The sequence below is a fragment of the Calonectris borealis genome, chromosome 15 (assembly GCF_964195595.1).
Source record: "Calonectris borealis chromosome 15, bCalBor7.hap1.2, whole genome shotgun sequence".
Lineage (NCBI taxonomy): Eukaryota > Metazoa > Chordata > Aves > Procellariiformes > Procellariidae > Calonectris > Calonectris borealis.
The window spans coordinates 20857424-20879999 of record NC_134326.1 but is presented as its reverse complement, the minus strand read 5'-3'; the positions used below and the strand labels follow the sequence as shown (position 1 = coordinate 20879999).

At 40.0% G+C, this 22576-nt stretch overlaps 2 protein-coding genes across 4 annotated transcripts; one reads left to right on the top strand and one right to left on the bottom strand.

Annotated features, from left to right (window-relative positions):
• The first annotated feature begins 1016 nt into the window (after positions 1–1016).
• Positions 1017–5938, top strand: LOC142088849 (myeloid protein 1-like). Its single transcript, XM_075164633.1, has 7 exons — positions 1017–1104; positions 1591–1723; positions 2602–2753; positions 3273–3443; positions 4240–4354; positions 4920–5071; positions 5512–5938. Exons 1-7 carry the CDS (start codon positions 1059–1061, stop codon positions 5700–5702), a joined length of 960 nt encoding a protein of 319 aa, XP_075020734.1. The 5' UTR covers positions 1017–1058; the 3' UTR covers positions 5703–5938.
• Positions 3278–21525, bottom strand: LOC142088848 (F-box/LRR-repeat protein 21-like). 3 transcript variants are annotated; one of them, XR_012676041.1, is made up of 9 exons: positions 21377–21511; positions 17765–17860; positions 16172–16312; positions 13164–13615; positions 12056–12178; positions 11177–11348; positions 8748–9805; positions 6524–6647; positions 3278–3352 (listed from the first exon to the last, which is right to left on the bottom strand). XR_012676041.1 is itself a non-coding variant. In XM_075164630.1 (7 exons), exons 4-7 carry the CDS (start codon positions 13533–13535, stop codon positions 9162–9164), a joined length of 1311 nt encoding a protein of 436 aa, XP_075020731.1. In that variant the 5' UTR covers positions 13536–13615; positions 16172–16312; positions 17765–17860; positions 21377–21525; the 3' UTR covers positions 7438–9161. The 3 variants fall into 3 exon arrangements, 1 of the variants encoding a protein (XP_075020731.1); XR_012676040.1 differs by lacking the exon at positions 3278–3352 and adding an exon at positions 3361–3440; XM_075164630.1 differs by lacking the exons at positions 3278–3352; positions 6524–6647 and having other exon boundaries at positions 7438–9805; positions 21377–21525.
• Positions 21526–22576: the final 1051 nt, after the last annotated feature.

Sequence of the window (22576 nt, the reverse complement as noted above, 5' to 3'; positions counted from 1 at the left end):
CGTGGAGATTTTCAGAAAACACAATGTACAGATGCTCTTTGCAAACTAGAAGTGGGGCAGAGAGACATCTGTTTCTCCTCTGAATAAAACCTGCAAGACTTCCAGAGGTTTCTGTAACTTGGAATATCAGATAGTTTATGTGAAAGCGCCATGACTCATTTAAATTTCATAGTAACCAAGACATGTCCGTAAAGAAAAATCTAATGCTTCTCTGTAAGCAGTGCAGAAAAATCAAACTGAAGGATTAAGAGAGACACTAAGGAGCCTGCTTAATAGTACAATAGCTGAATCATTTTAAAACCTAGAATTTTTTAACTCCATGTCAGTTATGTCATGCAACTTGGGTTTGCAACTGTGTGTTTCAGAATTGAAGATGTTTTAATAAGAATTTAGTTGTCAAAACCTAGGGTTTCAGTGAAAAGAGTTAATGGATTTAAGTCCAGGCTAGGTGATAATTTCAGCTGAACAGGAAAAAAGACATGTTTCCCTGCAAAAGCATCTGTATTTCTTAGCCTAAATGAATACTCATGCTACACCAAACATTACACCTTCATGTGTTGTCACTCTGTTAGAAAGCTCTAATGGGCACATACACCTGGGGAGGAGGTACTGGAATGAGCAGCGAAGGACAAGCTGGTCGTATCCACTGTGGAGTTTTGTCCATCTTTTCCCTCCAACTCAATCCTCTGGACCATATTCTTGGTTCCTACCATTTTTGGCCTAAGTGTGCCCTTGCTTCAGGAGGGAGGAGAAAAGGTGTTAAGAAACGGTTCAACCAGAGCTTCCTGAAATGTGGGATTGTTCATTTCCATCTGTTACTGTGTGCTAAGAGACCAATTATTTTATCCGTCTTTCCCAACCAGCTCTAACAACTGTTAGAGGTTGTGGAGGTCCTCAGTGCCTAATACGGCAACACATCTGCCCGGAGCTGTAATACTTTGCTCAAGACTGATTGGCCAAGACAACAGTTTGGGCTTTCCAAACCACATAAATACCCCAGGCAGCTACTGCTCAACGTCTTTGATTCGATCAAAGAACACCGGTGAAACAGCCACAAAATGCCACCTCTCAGTCTGGTCGCTCTGGTCAGCTTGGTGTCCACTGGTGAGTTGAGATTGCTATATTGCAGTTGACTGGTTTTAGGCAGACACTAACGAATTATTGAAATTCGCTCAAACATAAATAATGCTGTTTTTTCGAACTAGTTTTATGAAGAGTTATGGTAACTCGCACAGTTATGACTATTATAAAATATGCAATTAGGTGTGCATTTAGAGTCATATATTGAAGTGTTTAGAGGTTTCATGAAGAAAGTGAAAGTAGTTCGACTTATTTCACAAACTAGTATTAGAAGTATTTTGTTACGGCTTTGCTTTGTTTTTAGTGTATGTACCTTAAAATAAGACCTCAAGAAAAAGGGATCAAATCTATATAGCAGATTGTACAATGTTCTTTTACCTACAGTTTCTGAAACTCCCATGAGCTCATATCTTCCACTTTAAACACCCTATGTTGCACCTTAACACTTTCTGTTGTACTGTACTAAGAACATAGTTGGATTTTCCCTGATTTCCTCTCTTGCACGTGAAGTTTTCGCCAAGCAGTTGGATGCATACCCGCCCCAACAACAACACAGACACTGGGCACAGATCTGCAGCGGGAATCCCACCAACAAAATCCGGGGCTGTGATAGATACGGCTGCGGCCATTTCGGCGCTGACAGGTAACGCAGCAGGGCACGGGGAGTCTGGAGCAGAGGGGTTTGCTGTTGCTTTCCTAAATGAAATGTTCACACAGGAGAAAGAGTAGAGTTTAACCAGAGTTGACACTTAGAATGAGAGAAGACTCTTGTCTGCGGAACCTCTTACTCGTTTTTGGGACGTTACTTGGCAATCTTGCAGAAGTGCAGTAATACCACTGCTACTAACTGATGCATGGGTGAAGAAGCGAGACCATTACAAGAATTAGCAGCCAGAGTAAAGGAAATGGAAAATATTTCAAGGATTTGTGTCATTTATTCTTGTTGCTTATAGACCAGATATTTAACTAACATTCAGCAACAGCTTATAAGAAGCTAAGTAGATTAATTTACACAAGCTAAAGGTCTGCCAGCATCGTTGTCTTTAAGTAGGCACCTCATAACAGAAAAGGTTATACTTCCCCGAAAAATGCTTTTATAGAATGACTCCTGCCTTCCCTGCATTTTCCTGTCATCTCCTCTCCCCAGGCGCTACAAGAAGTGTCCATCCTCATCATGCAACTTCCAAATTTCTAAATGAGAAAATGCCAAACATAAGATTCTATTTTACACTGGCACAGATGTATTTTGGGGTAGAACAGGGGTATTTTTCTATAACAGCTTGAAATATCCCATGAACTTGGGAAAATTAAAAATGCGCTTAAAATTTGAAATCCCATCCCACTTTAAAGAAGGTCAGAATAATACGAACATTTTGCAATAATAGAAGATTTCCTTCCAATTTCATTGCAGATGCAAAAATTTTGTTAGACAAGCTTCAGATGTCATACTGTGTTAACTGATCTATCTATACATAATATTAAGCCTGACAGCCCTCTCTAATTACATATTTATGTTTTCAGGCACCATGGTAAAGGAAAACATGTGGGCGTGGATGTCATCTGTGCTGACGGAGCGACAGTGTATGCTCCTTTCAGCGGCCAGCTCTCCGGACCCATTCGATTCTTTCATAATGGAAATGCCATCGATGATGGAGTCCAAATCAGGGGATCAGGTAAGTAATAACAGCAGCTACGTTGTGAGGCATGCGCAAGTAATCATTTTATTTACTTGAGTAAGGTTTCTGTGGCTCTTCGATGCAAGCAAAGTGTTGATGAATCTTACACCCTCTCTAGTTCTTACATTGAAGCTTCTAAGCAATGCCAGAAATCAGCACCAGCAGGATGTAGTCCTTTTCCTATGCTTTTATTGGAGAGAAGGGAAGAAGGGAGTTGAAAAACAGGTAGCAGAAAAACAACAACCCCAAATAAAAAAAAAGGGAACAGTAAAAATAAAGTATCGGAAATATGCCCTCAATTTTGCTAAGAGGATGTTTTCCTGTCCCTATTTTCCAACTCCCTCTTTTCCATACCAATCCAAGTAATTTTGATTTCAGGATTGTTGGTATCTTGACTACATTTCTGCTTCATCATTGCAGTTCCAGTAAGAAGCTAGCACGGAAAGTTTCTTACTCACCACAAGAACAGATGCAGCTGATGTTTCCTGACCTCGATTCCGCTCCCATCTCTTCCAGGTTACTGTGTAAAGCTCGTCTGTATTCACCCCATCAGATACCACGGGCAAATCCATAGAGGGCAACAACTCGGGAGAATGCTGCCAATGCAAAAAGTATTTCCTGGCATTATCTCTCACATCCATGTTGAAAACTGCGACCGCTCCGATCCTACTCATCTCCTTACACCTGGTAAAAAAAAAAAAAACCCAAACAAAAAACCCAACCCCAGAATAAGTAGTATAATGAATGAAAATTAAGTTATTAATTAATTTCAAATAAGGACAACAATATCAAATAGCAATAGTCCCCTCTGTCTTAGGTTCTCCCTGACAGCAACATCTGAAAGAAAGAAAATATGCATTATAAATACAGCATAACAGGACACTAGACAGTGTGACAGGAAGGAGAATATACCAGTTTATCAAGTTGTATTTCTTGCGCCCCCATGACACAGCAGCATCAAGTCTCAGCAATAAACCAAGTCGGACATCTCTTCTGTCTGTACCTTTTAACTACTAGCCACGTTTTCAGTATTGCATCTTAGCAGAGTTTAGGACGATTCTTTGCAAATAGAAATACTACATTGGCAGTAATGGAGAAGAGGACTTGAAGTGTCCAGTCCCACCAGTCTGGGCACAGAATAAGAAACAAATCTGAGTCTTTTCCCATCCCTCAGATTATACTCTAGGAACCGTGATACACTCTTCGAATTTTTGTCTTTAAAGCATGTTCCTTATACAAGATAAAGCCAATCTAGAAACATTACAATCCAGTCTTAGGTGTACATTCTATTTACATTTCCTAAAGGGTGACAAATTTTTGCATGTCCAACTAGATGCATGGGACGTAATTCCAGTATGTTCCTACCTAACTAAAATTAAAACATGTTATAGTTTGTAACTACTAAATAGTAGTTACAACCATGCAACACTTAAAACAGAACCTAAAAGTTAAGTTTGATATGCTGTGTTTCTATATTTCAAAGTCATTACACCATTCCCACAACAAGACAGACACTGGGGAACAGTGTGCTCCAGGAATCCTACAAACGAGATAAGAGGCTGTGATCGATATGGCTGCGGATACTACGGAGCTCCACGGTAAGTGGAACACGTCGGGTTTTGTTGCTGCTCCACTGAAATAGAGTTGAACTCTGTTTAAGCCATTTAAGAATTACAGCTTTGAAGGTTTAGGTTGGGCATGAGGCAACATTTTCACTACAGGGATAACGCAGCACCAGAACAGGTTGCCCACATTGTTCATAAAACCTCTGTGCTTGGAGGTTTTTATGACTCAGACTAAGCTGTGCCGGGCCTGAGCTGGTGTTGGGAACAGTCTTGACTCAAGTGGAAGGTTGGAGTTGATGTCCTCCACAGGTACCTGCCAACCAACATTTCTGTGACTCTACAGTTCTATTTAAAGGCTTGGAAGAAAGGCGTTTTTTCCTCCCTTTGCAAAACTGCAACTCTAACAGATCATCAACCCTACATGGCATTACATCACCTACACCAAAAAACTTTTTATAGATGCTTCAGCCGGTCAACTATGTCAACACTGTCTCAGTACACACAACCCATTTCCTGATCTTGGAACGTGCAAACAGATCTCTCTATATATAATGTTAGGCCTGACAAGAGACTTCTCTAATTACGTTTTTGTTTTTAGACAAAATAGTAAAAGCAAGCACATGGCTGTGGATGTCATCTGTGCTGATGGAGCAACCGTGTACGCTCCCTTTTCTGGCGAGCTCTCTGGACCCATTAAATTCTTCCACAACGGAAATGCCATTGATGATGGAGTCCAAATCAGGGGATCAGGTAAATAGCTATTTTTCATTTAATATTTCTTTGTCTTGAGGTCATGTAGGATGTATTTTCTTGCAGCTAGCCAAGTAGTTAAGCAAGGTACATGTTTGGAAACACTGCATCTTCTATCCACTTGCGGAACTTTTTGCTCCTATGTTAGAATGCAAATAATTGAGTTCTGTAGAATGCCTTCGCACTCTTCTCTTTAGTAAAGCAGGAATTCCCACCTTTCCCCTGCCTCCCATCTTCCCTCTTCCACCAAGCCAACAACTCCAACCACCATCTCTATTTTTTATGACCACAGTGTCTTTGCTATTTTAGTTATTTCCACTACTGGTATCTCAATGGAAAAGACAAGACAGAAAATGTTAATATTGCTGAAATAGAGTTAGTACAGAAGAACAAATGCTTCATCAGTCATCTGATCTTTTCCCTCCTCTTGTTTTCACCAGGCTTCTGTGTAAAACTCATCTGCATCCATCCCATCAGATACAACGGTAGAATTTCTAAGGGACAAATCCTTGGGAAAATGTTGCCAATGCAAAGAGTATTTCCTGGGATCATATCTCATATTCACATTGAGAACTGTGATCACTCAGATCCTACTAGCTATCTCGAAGGGGGGAAAGGGCAAAGAGTGTGAAATGGAAAGGTAGTAAATTCCAAATAAATTCATCTCAGCATCCAAAAGTTGTTTTTTCTTATCATGTGGACAGCCTGTCTCAGTGAAGGAAGGAACAAATATACTTTACAGAATTACAAAAGTTACCCAATATGCACAACAACAGTTTATATTACTACTGATTCAATACTTTGGGCCTTACATAATATTGCAAGGTGCTAACATTAATATACACTCCAGATACGGGGTAGGTACTGGTTTTTACATACCTGTAGTTGTTGCGAACATTGTATCTTAGGCTAATTGGTGATCTTTACTACACCTTGGCAAACAAGATTACTTGTTTGAAGTAATTTTGAAGGCACCTGAACTGAGGAAAAGTAAAAGGAAATTTATTGAAACACTCTACAAGGCATAAAAGATGCTGTTCAGAGTTTTCATGCCAGAACAACCAGTGTCTCTGTTGGACAGCAAAAGGGACTCCGCACAAGGAAAAAAGATTCGAGTTTTTGTTGGAATCTGCATTTTCAAGAGAATCGGGAAATCAGCAGTGACTAATTACAAGCTTTCTCAAGGAGCCTGAAAAGACAGCGACCATGAAAACTAGCTCACCCCCTCATGTGGCAGAAAAGGTGCACTACTGTTAGATTCTCACTGTAACCTGGACTTTTTAGTGACCCTACAAATCTCTTTAGCATATGAGGTATAAATTCAGCACCTCTTTTTGAGGGTTTTAGTTACTCTAACAAACTGTATCATTGCATTATACACATTAGAGATGGGGTTTTAGAAAGCCTTTGCAGGGCTGTGAAACTAGGAAAAGCCAATAAAATAGATAAAACTTGCCTTAGGACAAGGCAGAGCTCTGAAGTACAGGCTACTCGAGGGATAGCAGGAAGTAAAGGCAGCTATCTACAGGTTCTTGCCAAGTGCAATACCTCCACTGCAGTCATTCAGGATGACCTACTAAAGAAGGAAAAGAAGAATTAATGCTGCTTTACACAGGGCAGTGTTTTGACACTCCTCCCCAAAGCACAATGCATATACCTTAGCACTAACATGACACTAAACAAATCTAACACTAAAACTATAAAATTCAACATTAACGTGTCAGAAGTTACCTTTCAATTAAAATTAGCTTCCCACACTACCAGTGAAGAATCAATATTTCACATTGAGAGTAATGTATCAGTTTTGTTGGCATTTAGTTATAAACTCAAGTATCAATTGGTCTTAGTTGTTAAGACCAGTTAGCAGGGTGAATGCACAAAAAAAAAAAATCATCGCACCAAAATTCACAACATTAGTAAATGCAGGCCCATTCTCCTAGAAGCTTGGAGCTGGACCAAGCTAACATTCATGGCTTCACAGAAAAGCTGCTTTAGTAAGAGGGACAGAGAAAGGGACAATATTCAAAGAAGCATTTTAACAGTCTCCTCCTGAACTATAATTCTGTATAGAGCCTCTAGTGTTTGATACTTCATTAATGCCGTTATGTTGGCTAGAGAGATATGGAAGACTCTAGGACTTAGCAACCATCTACAAGATTTGTCCACATTCCATTTTACAGTTTCAGCATGTCAAAAATCCTCAAGTTTGAGGCATGAACATGAAACGACAATTACTAATTCCATATAAACCAGGCGTTAAACATTTCTACTGCCTCTCCCCAGGTTTGTCAAGTATATGGTTTCTAACAGGACAGAACCCTGCCTAACAGAAGGATGTGGTGCAACAGATGAATAAGAGTCTAATATCAGTGCACGTATTAGATCACTTTATTATGTTTACATTTAAAGCAAACCACAGATCTTAAACCAAATACTGTTACGAAATATTTCAGTCTTTTGTGTAAAAGACAATTATAATGCTTGTGATTGGAAACAAGTACTTGGGTAACAGGCGCTATTAACCAGAGTCAGATGCTTCTAACCTGTGCAACAGGTAATAATGCATTACTGATTCAGACAGGCATTATATGTTAACTTATATCCTTTAGCTTGCAACTGGGAACAAGTCTGTCCAAGACAATGATGGTTTAACCCTTTAGCTGTTATTTTTGCAGTAAAGAAGTGTAAGTGTGGAAGAAACTGACATTTTTATCTGATGTGACAAATACTACCAGCAAATCAAATGTAGACTTCTCATTATAAATAGGAAGATAGAACAATTACAGCATGAAAATAGTTACAGCAAAATTTGTACATGACGCATTTCAGTTTACAGTGTGCAAAATGTCAACACAAAAATACATATTCTATTTCACATCAACTCACCATTCCTTTCCCCTTTAAAGAAAACAAAGAAAGAGAATAAAATCTTCTTCCTCAAAAACCAATTAATAGCAACAAGTATTAAACAGTCCTAAATTAAAAATTTCAGGATGACCTCCAGCAAACCTTACTCTAGAAATCGGGGCTTACAGCACAGCTCTGTGAGATACAGGCAAGATTACTACAGGCCATTTTGGCCTCTAACTGGCAAATACTTTTTTTTTTTAAGTGCTCCGAACCCTTGATTCCAGATAGAAAGTGATCCAAGACAACTGTATTCCATTCGATCCTTCCTTCTCACTAGCCACATTCATGAGATCCTTCTTATCTCTTAATAATGAAAGCATGGAACAGCATTCAGACACCAATCTCTTAATCAAAGACTTGAACTCTCTCAAACCCAGAAGCTATTCCTTATACTCTGGCAGTTTCCAAAGTGCTTTGTCATTCACCCCCGCAATCAATCTAGATCCAAACTTTTAAATTCATTACTTCTAACAAGATCTCTTTCCCATCCATTTAATGCATAAGACAGAAAAACAACATACTGTACAATGCAGTCTATACAGTTTAGCTAACCTGACAAAATTATTTAAAGTGCAATTTAAAACTGGAAAGTTTTTTTGTAAGCATAAGCTTATCTACCAGAACATTTTAATATACCGGCATGATTTTAAGCTAGATTATATTTGAGCAACCTGGGCTAGTGTAAGTATATTAATGTACAAGCTTTTACATTTGTAATATGAATATTCTGAAAAACAGCTGCATAAAGCATCATGACAAATAATACCGTTTTCCTGAACTCCAAGGTGTATCCAGCTTCCGATAAAGTTAGATTTGCTAAAGGAAAAAAGTTTCTCTAGTCCTCTTCTGACTACATCAGAAACACTAAACAAAGACACGAAAAAAAAAATGTTTGATGGGAATGGAACATTTAAACTGAAGCTCAGAGAAGCCCAAGTTCACTGAAGTTTGACGCACCTGTAAACCATAGACATACTTTCGAAGTGTGAAGTACACTTAATCTATTTTCTATTTCAATATACCATTAACATTCTAGAATGTTTTGCTGTTACACTACTAGAGGTTCTCAAGGTAAAAAACTCAAATCTGGAAATAAGTTTTCATATTTCATTTTTAAATTCTTTATTTGCATAGAAAGCAATACCCTGATTCTACTATTTTATCCACAAATGTAGAGAATTTACCATGTTGGCATCATATCAGGAAACCACATTCTTCCAAGGTGTTTGGAGACTTCCAAATGAAGTCGATCTAAGCTATAATCATTATCTGGGATCAGTACCTCCTCCATTATAGAAAGCTGGGTAAGCCTGCCTCCACACATCTTTACAAATTCAATAAAACCTCTGCAAGTTACTTCACATTCACCAAGTCCCATTGCCGTTAAGTTCTTGCAGCGCTCTGCGATTCGAATAAGTTCGTCGTCCAAAGGCTGAAGTCCATTAGCACACACAACCAGCTCAATTAACCTTGGGCAATTCATGCCAATACGACCTAACATTGCTTTGCTTACTGCACGACCAAAGTAAAGGTGTGTAACAGGGGTTTCCTCTCTGAAGAAAGCATCAAATTCTTCTTCATATAAGAAGAAATACATCACAATGTTGACTTTGGGGGAGTGTTTAACAAGAGCATCCCAGCTTTGCTTTTTAATAGTGTGAAATTCAACTTGTCCGGGATTTTCACTCACAACGTCTATGCGAAGGTGTTCAAGATCAACGTGTTTTTCACTTGAAAGAGCCAGCAGCAGTTCATCACTTAATATGTAGTAGTTCAAAGCCAGCTCCTTAAGTCCATGACACTGGTCAGCAACACAAAGAATTCCTGAGGAACAAAAAAAAATTACTCTGTAAAATGAAAAGTGAATATAAGCACAGTTGTTTGCTGTAAAGCTCAAGCAAGTACTAATTCTATTGGCTTGAGTATTCATGCCTATATCCAAAAACCATGAAATATGATAAAGTTCTAGGTATCCACATCCTTTTATGGGGTTTTGGCCATAAACACTTATCAGTAAAAGAAGCAAGTCTAACTAGTCGCATTCATCTTGGACCTGCATATCTTCCTTCCTCTTTGCCCTTCCCTGTGCAGAATTTCCTCAACTTCGAAGAGGCAACTGAAATCAGGCAAGATCCAGCTGAAGTTGCCACCTTCCCTTCCCTAACACTCCTTCCTTCAGCATTCATCTAAGCATTCTATTTAAACAATGACCAGCAGCCTAGTTTAAGAGCTATGCTAAAACAGACCCTACTGCGCATTAAGACAGAAACAACATAACTGCTCTTAATCTGTTGGAATACAAAGTACACAGATTAAATCACCTTTTGTAGACTCTGGATAAGAATATAGGGACGAGACCAGACCAGTATTCCTCTTCCCTAGCACCAGGGTTTCAGGAGAAAGGTAAGTGAGAAGGGACCCAAAAGCCCTCTGAACTTCCTGGCAAGCCTATATTTTGAAGGGAGTCAGCCCTTCACCAACCAATGCTAAAATGAGCAAGTTCATACTACCAGATCTGGACACACGAGGGCACTACAGAAACTGAAAGACTCTCAGTCTTACTACTAGTTTTTTAAATTTGTATACACTCCATGATTTTTTTTAATACAACTTTGAAGTATTAACACTTTTGCTCAGTAAGTTAAACTCGCAGCACCTTGCAAAACAGTTATTGACAACTGCTTTCATTTCCTTTATCCCACCAACCAGTAGCTAATTCATCGGTCAGGGATTTTGCATGTGTGTTCCCACAGAATGCCAGTTAGTGAAGTTTACAGAGTTGCACACATTAAGCAGCACACATTTGGTTACCCTTACGCAGAACTGGCAATGAACATCAAGTCCTTGGAACATGTGTTAAAGGCTTGCACTAATTTTGGAGGCTTTTCCTCCTCACGGCCTATCATCAGAGGTACTGAAGGAGCTGAGAAAACATAAAAAAAACCCAACAGGATTCTAGAAGTTGCAGTCAAGCAAGGAGCACCTCCACCTTCATTAATCCAACTCATTCAGTAACACAAAGACTACTTCTTCCCCTTTCAACTGTCCAAAGCCAAGACTAGGTCAATAAAAGGCCTCTGCTAAGAGACTCAGAAGAGCACTAGAAGTTTTATGAATAACTTGTTTCAAATCAAGTCTTGACTATTGTCTTATGATACTTTACTACTACATTTTTCATATATATTCACTACTCACCAGCAGGTGATACATGAGGACAGCTGCTCATTTTTAGCAGTTTTAGAGTATCACTATTGTTAGCAACAAGAACCTTCAAGGAAGGATCATCAAGTGGTGTGTCATCTATCTTGATTGATGATAACGACTTGGAGTTTACAAAAACTACCGTCAGCGCTGAAGCAAAATGAGCCTATTGGAGAATTGAAGGAGGGGAAAAAAAATCTTATGAAAAGATAGGCAGAATTCAGCATCTAAACCTCAGGTTTTGCATATACAGAAAGTACAAAAATAATCACTTCTTGGGCATCCCCTTTCTTGTGTTACAAAGAAAGGCTAATTTGAACTTGAACATAGGAAATCTTTGTTTAAAAATATGCTGCTGCATGTGACAAAAAATAACTTTACACTCGGTAGTTAACTCATCCACTCTGATTTATCTTTTCACTGTAATAAAACAGGGATAAGTGGACACAGTGATGAGCTTGAAGTATCTAGAATTCATCTGCAGAAAAAAGGAAATGGCATTTATTTTATTTTCCAGAAAGTAACTCTGCTGGGACCTATAGAGTCAAGGAAAAAAAAAAGTCTCAAATATTTTAACAGTATGTTGCAGCACATGATCATTGTGTCTTTTAATCTAGAAACAAGGAAACTCAAGCCTTCTACATGATTCCCCATCTCTACACCACAAAGTATCAGCACTACTAAATTTAATGAATGGAATCAATGTTTAACTATTTTCCTAATACTAATGGATGCTGCAAATTAAAGAAGATATGCCAATAAATACAGACTATTTCATAAAAATTACCGTCAACTGAATAACAACACAATAAGAAAGCTAAAGAGGTTTAAGAGTGAATTAAGTCACTCTAGTTACAGTTTGTAGAACATTACCTTAGAGACATTCATGAAGCTTGGTTTTGCTGTAGAAATCAAACCCAGTGTCTTGATAGAACAGTTCACCAACTGAGAAAGGATGTCACAGGCTGCTTCTGCTGACTCAGTACTACTATCAACCTATAAAAGCAATTTAAAAATCATGAAGCCATTCTTCATTATTATTTAGAAAACGGCATCGTGGATACCCAAGACTGCAAGGTCCACATCCACTTTGCTGTACTGCACCAGACTGCATTTACCACACAGACAAAACACCACATTAATTAGAAATTTCAAGACAAGAAAAGAGTTCAGAGAAGTTACTATTAGAAAACTTTCCTGAGTACGACTGCTGGGTATTTCCAACAGGAACAGAGAGCTTAAACCTAAGATTCGTCTTCAAATAACCTCATGCCTTCCTAAACAACTGCAGTTAATGTTGGTGTTATGATAGACAGTGGTACGTATGCACCTTTTTTTAATGCCAATTCTAAACTCTCAGAGCCGAAAAAAAGACTTCTTAAAGCCTAGAAATACTCCATTTTACCTGCAGAGACAACACATTTGCATCTTGAATAATAAACTGATTCACAATTCATCTATAAGCCTGATGACTAACTTTGGACAAATTACTATTTCATCTCACCTTCCTCCACTGTAGTAGATGAGATGATAAAAGAGTAGCTGAAAAAGCATAAAAGTTGCACTGATATATTATAATGCCAATTCATTATAATCGGTTACATGAAGTGCCGAAGTTACAGGTATTTAATAACCAATTATCCATGAACTGCTGTGCAAGCAAATCACAATCAAGTGATCTCCAAATTTAGGACTGCTACCAGTGCTGAGAAAAAGAAGCTTCTGATTTTCATCCTAGCTTTAATATCAATCCTTTCCTCTGCCTTTCACAGCTTAGAACTATGACATCCTCTAAGTTTCTGCCAAAAGTGAACAAAGCACCTGTAATTCCAACTATGATCTTCTCAGATAAACAGAGTAAACTGTATCAAGTATTCAAATGAAAGAAGTCCGCATTTATGCAATCCTGAGACTACAAACATAGCTTTCATTTAAATCACAGTAACGTGACAAAACAAGCTTCCATTCATCCAAGACTTACCTTGAAGCTGACATACTGCAGATGATCAGCATGCCTCTTGATAATCTGCTGAATGAGATCAGGATGTGTAGACTTTAAGTAAGAAGTAGCTGGCTGGCTAAGTTCAAATTCAAATCTCCTCCAGAGATCTGGGATGTGAAAAATTTCATTCCACCTTCGACAAACAGAAGATGCCCTGGCTCGATCTACTAAAGGTAGAAATTGAAAAATACGCAGAATAACGTGGTGCGGAAGGCTTCCCCAGTCCATTGAGGCGTGCAACTCAGATTCACCAAACACTGAGCCGTATAAACAAGTTTTCTGTTTTTTGCTTTTCTTTGATGCTTGAGGAGCTTCATTTTCAACCACAACTTTCTGCCTAGCTCTCTTCATTGTGAAAGTTTCAGGTACTGGAACGATCCGATGTATTCAAACTGCACAGTTTCCTCAAAGGTCTCATGTACAGTAGGTCTCTAGAAAAATACAGAAGATTAAGGGAGGAAGGAAGAGAAGGCAGTGAAAGTGTTTTCACTGCAAGAGATAACAAATTAGTAAAATTTAAATACAGCACATTACTATGAAAAAAGGTTATGTCCATATGTCAATATCCAGTGCACAGACATTAGCAAGGATCTTTTATTTTGTATAACTTGATTTGAATCTGGAGAACTTGGGTTTGTTAATTTACCAAGTGTAATTTCATGTATTAGTACTTCACAGTATATAAAGCACTTTGTAAGGAAAAAAAAAAGCATTTAACAGCAATTTAGCTTAGGGGCAGCAAATTGTGTATGTTTAAGTTTAAACTCAGCAGACAAACTACGAAATCTACTCACGATTTCTAGAACAACTATCAACTACAGAACCCAATTAATAAACTCCCTTTTTAAACGTTGATGAATTTGGAACAGAGGTGTTCAGAAGAGTCAGATTCAAAAGTTTTGCCTGCCTCCCCCCCACTGCTTTGCTTTGTTGTTGGTTTTTTTTTTGTTTGGGTTTTGTTTTGTTTTTAAAACATGCCAGGCAGAGGAAAAAATGTTTGTACAACTAACAACAAAAAACTTCAGAAGGCACTTATCAAAACAGGGCAAAGTAAGTGAGGCTCACATGCTGTTTGTCAGCAGGAGAAAAGAACAGTGACCCTGGAATACGGCAAACTGCACGAATCTACTTCGCTGAGGGACGTTTGCCACATGAGCCAAAGTTCAGAAAAGAGCAGCATAAGAAAAAGCTTTCACATGCTGAAGCAGTGCAATCTACCCAAGTCCATTCTAGATTGAATTCTGTTATTCAGTCAATTCTCAACAACTGTTTTAACTGTTTCAAGTGCCACTTCATTTTACAGTGGGATGAGGCTCTTCTCAAGCGTCCTACTAATTAGATGTTCAGCCAGACCTTATCTCTTCCCAACCAATCTGAAGCTAAAATTTTCATGCATTCTTCAAGAACAAACTGAACGCGTTATCTATTTTTACTGAACAATCTTCCACAGCAATCCTCACAGCATGCTGCTTCTGCTTCCCCCGCCATCTTCATGGTGGGGGCGCGGAAAACAAAATCCAGAAACAGCTGCCAAAATACAGACTATCCTATCAAAAACTTACCTGGCATTTTCCCCAACTTACAAAACCTGATGTATATGGCTGATGAGGTGTCTGACACACAAGTGTAACTCCATTTTTATGAAAAGAAAGCACGTGCATTCTTTGAGAAGTGGGAAAGAAAAACCTAGCCAATTAATCAAGAGCTGTTCATATGACCAGCTTCACTACCGTTGTCCTCCTGAGAAATCATCTCAACCATCAAAGAATTTATTCTAGCAGTCTTTAGAATTCTTCACTTAGTCTCTTTAAAGTTCCATTTATGATAGCAATAGGTGATATATGCAGAAGAATAAGCTAGGAACACTCTTTAAATTATATTTAATAACAGAAGGTTTTTTTCCCTGAATATACACATGTGCCTTGCATTAACAAGCAAAGGCAGCAAGTCAAAGAGAATGAAGAATAATGCTCCAAAACAAAGCAGTATTTCTAAACAATACATTAGTGTTAGTAACGTAATGAAGATGCAAGCTCAGCATGAATAAACATTTTGCTACTAGACCATTTTATCAAATTATCATCTACATGACCATGTTTTATGACTTTCGAGTGCTTTAAGTCACACAATGAACGGGCATTCCAAAGCATTATGTGTGGATGTAGTAATTAACCATTACATAATTCTTTCTGCCAGTTGCTCATAGCCTTGCTAAATTTAGCTTGAGTCAAATACTTGCTTTTTTTTTTCCTCCTCCCTCCTTGGGAGAAATTACAAATACAGCTGTTTCCTAAAACTGAATTCCAGAACAAAAGATGAAATTAAACAAATTGTTTGTTGTCCGAGAAGCTTCTCTATGCTTTTGCTGTTTTCATGCAAATCTGCAACATCTCGGTAAAATCTAAGTTTCTGAAAAAAAAAGGGAAATTTCACTTTCTTATTTGAAATTTATTTGAGCTTCATGGGTGCTGTTTTGGCTTCTACAAAGAAGTTTTGGCATCTGAGAACTACCAAAAAGGACACCATTCCCCTAAACTGCAGGCCAGCCTATAGACCAGATGCAGCATATCTAGTCCAGATGTATGAAGAGATATGACAAGGTATGCATGGTGTACATAGTATCTACCCTCTCGATGATGGAACGTGGCCCTAACCTGTTCTTGTTGCTATATCCCTTTAAAACTGATAACTCCAGAATTTCTATTTTTAGTATTCTATATTGCAGTACTTTAAATCTAGCAAAATTACATTATATTACTCACTGTGGAATGCAAAGCCAGAAAAAGGTTCCATTGGTTATATATCACAATGTTTTTACCAAACACGAAACCCTAATATTTACTGTGAAAATGTGAATGCTTATTTCCTTCTGAACACTTAAACTACGAAGAGCATATATTTTAAAACACAACTTAAGTTAACTAAATTATAGTTCCATGTGATATAATCCAGGTAGCATTCAATGAGAGGTTTACATGCACACATACCTCCAAAGAATGTGGAAGTTCCTGTCAAGTAACCAGCACCTTTCTGGTATCTGCACATCCATCCCACTGTTGAGTCATCCTGTATGTGTGCATGGATTCCTTAACCAGAAGGCAGGGACCGGTCCCAGAAGATGAACTGACCTGTGAAGCCACCAAGCAAAGAAAAACTGTTCTGCAACGTCTGGGAGACCCACTGGAGGGACTAAACTCAGTTTTGGAACAAAGACTGAGATGAATAGTACACTCCGCACTGCAGGGCAGATGTGGAAGTAGAACAACAGAATGTGACAAGGAAATTAGTTTTACCAAACATTATCTGAAAACTATCGTTTAACTAATGGGAAGGTGTAATCGTTGGCACAAATGTAGTTTTTGCATTATCTACAATTTTAGTCACATCAGTACTCTTATGCAACACAGATAGACCTCTGGATTCTTGAGCATTACTTAAAGAAATTACAAACCTGGATGAGAAATGTTAATTTTTTTCAGCTTACTCTATACCAAAAACACATGAATCAAAATAGTTACACTCAAAGGTATGACTTCTAATATTTTAAAATTTAAGGACGCTTGGCTTTAAACGCTACTCATTTTTACTCCGTAAGTATGCTTACTGCACTGTGAAAATCTTGACAGTAAACGAACTATTTTGGCTAATTAAACTTTATCTGGAAAAAAAGATACCGATGATGTACAAATATGCTCCCACATACGAATAAAAGAAAAAAAAACTATCCTGTATCTTAGTATGAAAGAGTATCTTGGTCTGCTATACGAAAGTATACCCAAAAGCTCCAAATTCAGTTACCCATTTTACATTATTTGAAGATGGTTTAATGGAAGACTATAGGATCAGCAACACACATCTTACTAAATCATGACAGGTTTGAAATGAAAAGGCAGATTTAAAAACTGAATATGTTTCCAAAGTATTGCACTCAACCAGTCTTAACATCTTTAGAAACCTTCTAACAATGAATTTTTTTATTTTTCTTTAAAAGATGGGAGACATGAGGCTTTACATTCTCCCAGGTCATATCATCATCTTTTGAAAAACTACCCAGTTAATATCAGCTTTATAGTTGTAAAGTTTAACACAGGTGTAGTATATGTGTTAATTATGAATACAACAAAAGAAGCTGCCCCTATCTCCTAAGCAAAATCAAACTCAAGTACTGAAATCTGTGCAAGTAATGTTGCTGCTCAGATCACACATCAGAAAATGTAAAAGCTGCATAGTTAGGCTTGTCTATAATTAGAAAGTTAATACACATTAGTAACTCTGTCTGTAGATGGCATCTGAAGAAATTTGCAATATATGGTGGCCTTGTATTGCATGCAGTCTACAAGTATTACATGTTCTTCTGTCAAGTGAGCAGACTGTCCCTTTGCTAACTCTGCATGGCACATAAAATTCATATGCATCAGTGCTGTCAGTTTCTAACACATAAAAGACAGGTTTATAATGACACATGTAAGCAGAACACATAAATAACATTATAATTGAGCATGCAAAACAATTTAAAGATTCAACACAGAAATGTATTAAGTTTATAAACCACACAACATATTTTGAAGTGGCTTTCTTACCTAAAGAATGCTTCCGAGTTAAAATAGGCAATAAATGAATGAACTGAGGCAGCTGCAGCCATGGGGCACTCACAAGCATCTGTCTGCTTTCCCCTCCTGTCCAGATAAAATGCCACAAAAACCTCTATTAGTTTAAAAAAAAAAAAATCCTTCTATTACATCCTATGCAGGAAAATATTACAGGAAAATACACTGACACCAATTTATACATTTTCCTGCTTTAGTGAAGGAGCTTGAGGGCATCATCTTAACACAAGATAGCTTATCCCACATTGCAAATACTGCGTCATTGATAGACATGTGAGGTCAGATTAAGTACAAAACTGATGGGAAACAAATGTTGCAACTGCATTTACATTGTACGGGTAAACACTACAAGTAAACAGTAAGTTATTCAATATTTTCATTATCATTACCATTAGTAGTGAAGTTTGGTAAACAACACTGTCTATAACTACTAATGTAATCCGTGAGTCATGGAAAACATAGAAAAAAAACCAAAACGTTTTTTTCCTGCCTTTTTCCCTTCATTGGCAAGGCTGTCTATTGGCCTAGGGAACTACGTGACAGATGATCAAAACACGGACGCCACACGGCACAGCTCCCTACCAGCAAACGTGCGGCAGCCTTAACTCACCAACGCGGTGCAGCCCTGGGCGCAGCCACGCGGGAAGGAGCGAGGCAGGCGCTGCAGTCCACCACCAACAAACCCAGCCTGCTGCCTCCTCCCTGTTCACCAGTTCCCAGAACGCAGATGACTGTCTGTACAACCTGGCGGTGTATCACAAACCACCGCACCAAGGGGGCCTAGATTAAAAGTCCCCGACCTGCCTCCACGCTATTTTCTTTTAATACCACGTTACAGGTAAGTTTGTGTTTCAGCATCTTCCATCATAAATAATCATTCAAGCTAAGTTTGCTTCTATAAAGACACACCAAATAACTGAAATCTTCCTCACGATAAACTTTATGTCCTTCTCTGTTCTAAACTCAGGATTTCAGTATTCTTCCCACCACTTCCCAGTGTGGCTGCAAGCAAAGTAATTGTTAATAGTGAAATAACATCTAAAAATTAAGAAAAGGACAGTAATATCCATTTATGGCAAGAAATGTGTCAAATATAATTCTATTAATGTAGTCAATAAAGACTAGTTACAACGTTCAGCAGGCTTCTGAATTTCACAAATATTTGAACTGGTTACCTATCACAGCTGAATACTTCCTCCTAACCACAGAGTACCTCCTGATGAAATGAGCTTCTCTTTCACAGACCTGTTCTAGAATCCCTCAGCACAGAAGGAAGTTTATACTTCTACATTGCAGATAAAAGTAGCAAAATTTTAGATACTACATTTAAAAGAGAAAGGTTACTGGAAGTTCTCGTTAACAACAAAAAAATTAATCAGGTGTACAGTCTAATGATGCTTCCTTTAAGTGTCCAAGGCCACAGGAACCATCCAAAGCAGCTTAAACCATGTCAGCTCATCTAAGCAGAAATGTTTATAATAAAAAATAACTAGTTATCAGAGATGCAATCAAATACAAGCTTGTTATGTAAATAACAGTGAATTTTTAGTCTAAGGTAGAGTTACCCAAATTATTATCAAAGATAAACAGCAACAACAGTCGTTGAAATGAAACACTTTGATAACTGATGAGGTTTATCAAACCTATTCATATCCTCATTCATGCAAAGTATCAAATATTGGTGCACTACTCTATACAGCTGTTTTCCTCTATAAACTCTTTGACCTCAATATCCTGGGATCAAGTATTTTGCACAGCTGCATGTTATCCTACGCACACAAACTCAAATCCACAAAAATCAAGAGGGATCCAGAAAAATTCAAGTTAAATAACTGTTTCTGCAGCTTATCCTGGTAACAGAACCGTAAACTACTGCTAAAATTAAGACCTTAAAATCTCTCCCACGACATGGGGTCTCGGTGAGGGATTCTGAGAAGCGGCCACCAGCAGCTCAGTTATGCTAGCAGCTGTACACTCCTTCCCATGCGACGATGTCAGTTGCAACAAAGAGGTTTTATTACTACAACCCAACATATCACAGATTCAAGCCACAAAGAAGTAACTGCTTCCTCCAATTTATGGATTCCCCTTTCAGTTCTCAACACCAGGACTCAGCAGGAATTAATAAAATAAAACACCCTAAAATCAGGTTTCTAATAGAGACAGTAAAAAAAAAAAAAAACCCAAACTGAAACAAATCCAGCAGAAATTAAGTTCTTGAGAAATAAAAAACCCTTCAGGTGATTAAGCTTGGAAATCCACTGGGATAAAGCAGGCATCATGATAATTAAGCTTTAACTTTCTAACACGTGGAAATTAATGTTTATGGATCTGCCTTTAACAGCTGAAATACTCGTTACATTAATCCTAGTGACTTTAAGAAATCACAGTTCAGTGATAGCATCAAGGTCACCCACTCAAAACGTTAAGGAATTCAGAATCCATCTGGGGAACGAGAGCAGCAGATACTGTATGCAAAAAAGGCAGCGTTGGAAAGCTGTTGCAATTGCTGATGCAGCCTCAAATTCAATTGCTGAGTAGGTTTCAAAACACAGATCAAAAATGCATTTTAAGCTTAAATCTCAGAAGATCTAGTCCTTCAGTGTGATGAGCTCCAAGATTAAGCTTTTTCTTCGTTTAGGACACAGCGATCTTTCGATGGGTGGCATTTTTGCTTCTGAACAGGATTCTTTTGTTATTATTTTTTTAAATCAATCCTTAGTTTTCTCAAAACTGAGCCTCTCTCTCAAGGGATTTATCACATTAATATATTTATGACAAAACCTCAGAGACCTCAAAATAACAGCATTCAGCTGAACATCTTAATGCTTGCATTAGTTTTAACCGAAGAAAATAAATGCGTTGCCACTTTTAGTGTTATTTAGGTGACAAAACGTAGCTATTCGTGTTCTACTGATGCACTACTTTCAGAAGAAAGCCACCTCTACCTCAATAGCTTTTAGACCATGAACAACACCCAAGACTTCCCTTGTTTTACTAAATGACACATCTGAAGCCCCACACAGCTCCTTCCTATCCGATTTAAGACGCCTTTTAAACTCTTTACATTGGAAAAGACCCTTCTCTTCCCTCCCGAGCATCCCCAGCACCCCGCTCCCACGGCGGTCCTCCGGCTGGGTCAGACGCCCACCCGCCAGGTCCCTCTCCAGTTATCTTCCCCGCGTGGGGACAGCCAGGCGACTTACGGGAGGGCACAAACCCGGCGACAGAGCACACCAAGCCCGTGCTGCCCACAGAGGTTTGCAGTTTCTGCTCCACCTGAACCCTCAGCACAAGGCGGCTCCGAGCGAACGCAGCCCGGGGCAGGGCAGGACCTTTCCCGGAGGTGTCCTCCGTGAGGGGAGGGAGCGCGGCCGGGTCCCTGAGGGCGGTGACCTCCCCTCAGGCCGAGGGCGGGCATTTACGAACGCCACACGTACGCGGCTCAGCGGGAATTAAGGTCTCCAGGCGCGGTGTGCGTCTGCCCGCCCGGCCCCGCACCGCCCTCCCTCCCGGGCCGCCACCGGGGACCCCGCGGCCTCTCTCCGCAAGGGCTGGTCCCCCCCACACCGCCCCGCCGCTCACCGCCGCCTCCGCGCGGCTCCCTCGCAGTGGCAGGGCTGAGGCCAGCCGCAGAGCAGGGGGCAGGCGCAGCGAAGAGCCCCGAAGCCTCCCGGCCCGCCGAGCGCCCTGGCCACGCCGCCGCCCGCGGAGGGGAGGAGCCGGCCGCGGCCCCGCCGTCCCAGCGCGCAGGCGCCGTGCGAGGCGCCGTCCCCGCGCCCCGGGGGAAGGCGGAGGCGGCACGTGACGGTGGGCGCCATTTCGCGCCCGCGCGAGTCTCGCCCAGCGGCCAAAATGAGGAGGGCGGGCGGTGGGGTGGCGGCTGCGGAGCCGGCCGTGCTCCCCTGCCAGGCAGGGAGGGATCCTGCCCCGGTCGCCTGCCCTCGCCTTTCCCTCCCCAGAGCAGCAGGGGCGGTTGTTCCTCCTGAGGCCCTTGGTGCAGGCTCCTGTCTGGCACTCGTTTGCTGCCCCGTGTGTTTTGCATCATCTCCTGACGTGAAGTACCCGTGGCCGTGCGTCTTCCTTCAGCTGCGGCAGCCCTGGTCTTTGGAAACTGCCCCACCAGCCGCGCCTCCCGTTGAGGGCAAGGTGGCTGGGAGCAGCTTTGTGGCGCTGCAGGGAAGGAGCGCAATCCGCTCGGCCTGGAACAGATGCGGGAGCGACCACCTCTCTGCCGCCGTGGGTTTCTGCTCCCCTCCAGGGCAGCCTCAGCTGGCCTAGGCTGGTCAGGCCCCAGCTGGCTGCTTACACTTCAAAAGAAGATGGAGTGCAAGCAGCTTTTATTGATTTTTAGCTATCTGTTGGCCAAAACCAGCCCCATTCTGAACAGGGCTTTCCCTGCTTGCTGTGCATATCCTCCCTGCGTGCCTCTTCAAACCAGCCTGCCAAGGACAGAGGGCTGAGCACTGCAGCGTACGTCCAAAGTGGAGATGCCAAAAGTGCACTTCTAATTTACTACCTAAAGCATAATAAAAAAAACTGCAGATATTATCTATGCAGACATACTGCATAACAGCTCATGACTAGTCAGTGTTTCTTTACGATTGTAGTTATATCTACCAACTGCTACAAAACACTTGCAACCATAGATTTCCTGGCTCTTGCATATAGCAATAATTAACCAATAACAAGTCTTTATAGCATCTTTTTTTGAAGAGCTAATACTAAACATGAAGCATTTCAGTGTAGATTATATCTGCCCTATATAAAAGCAAAACCGGCAAA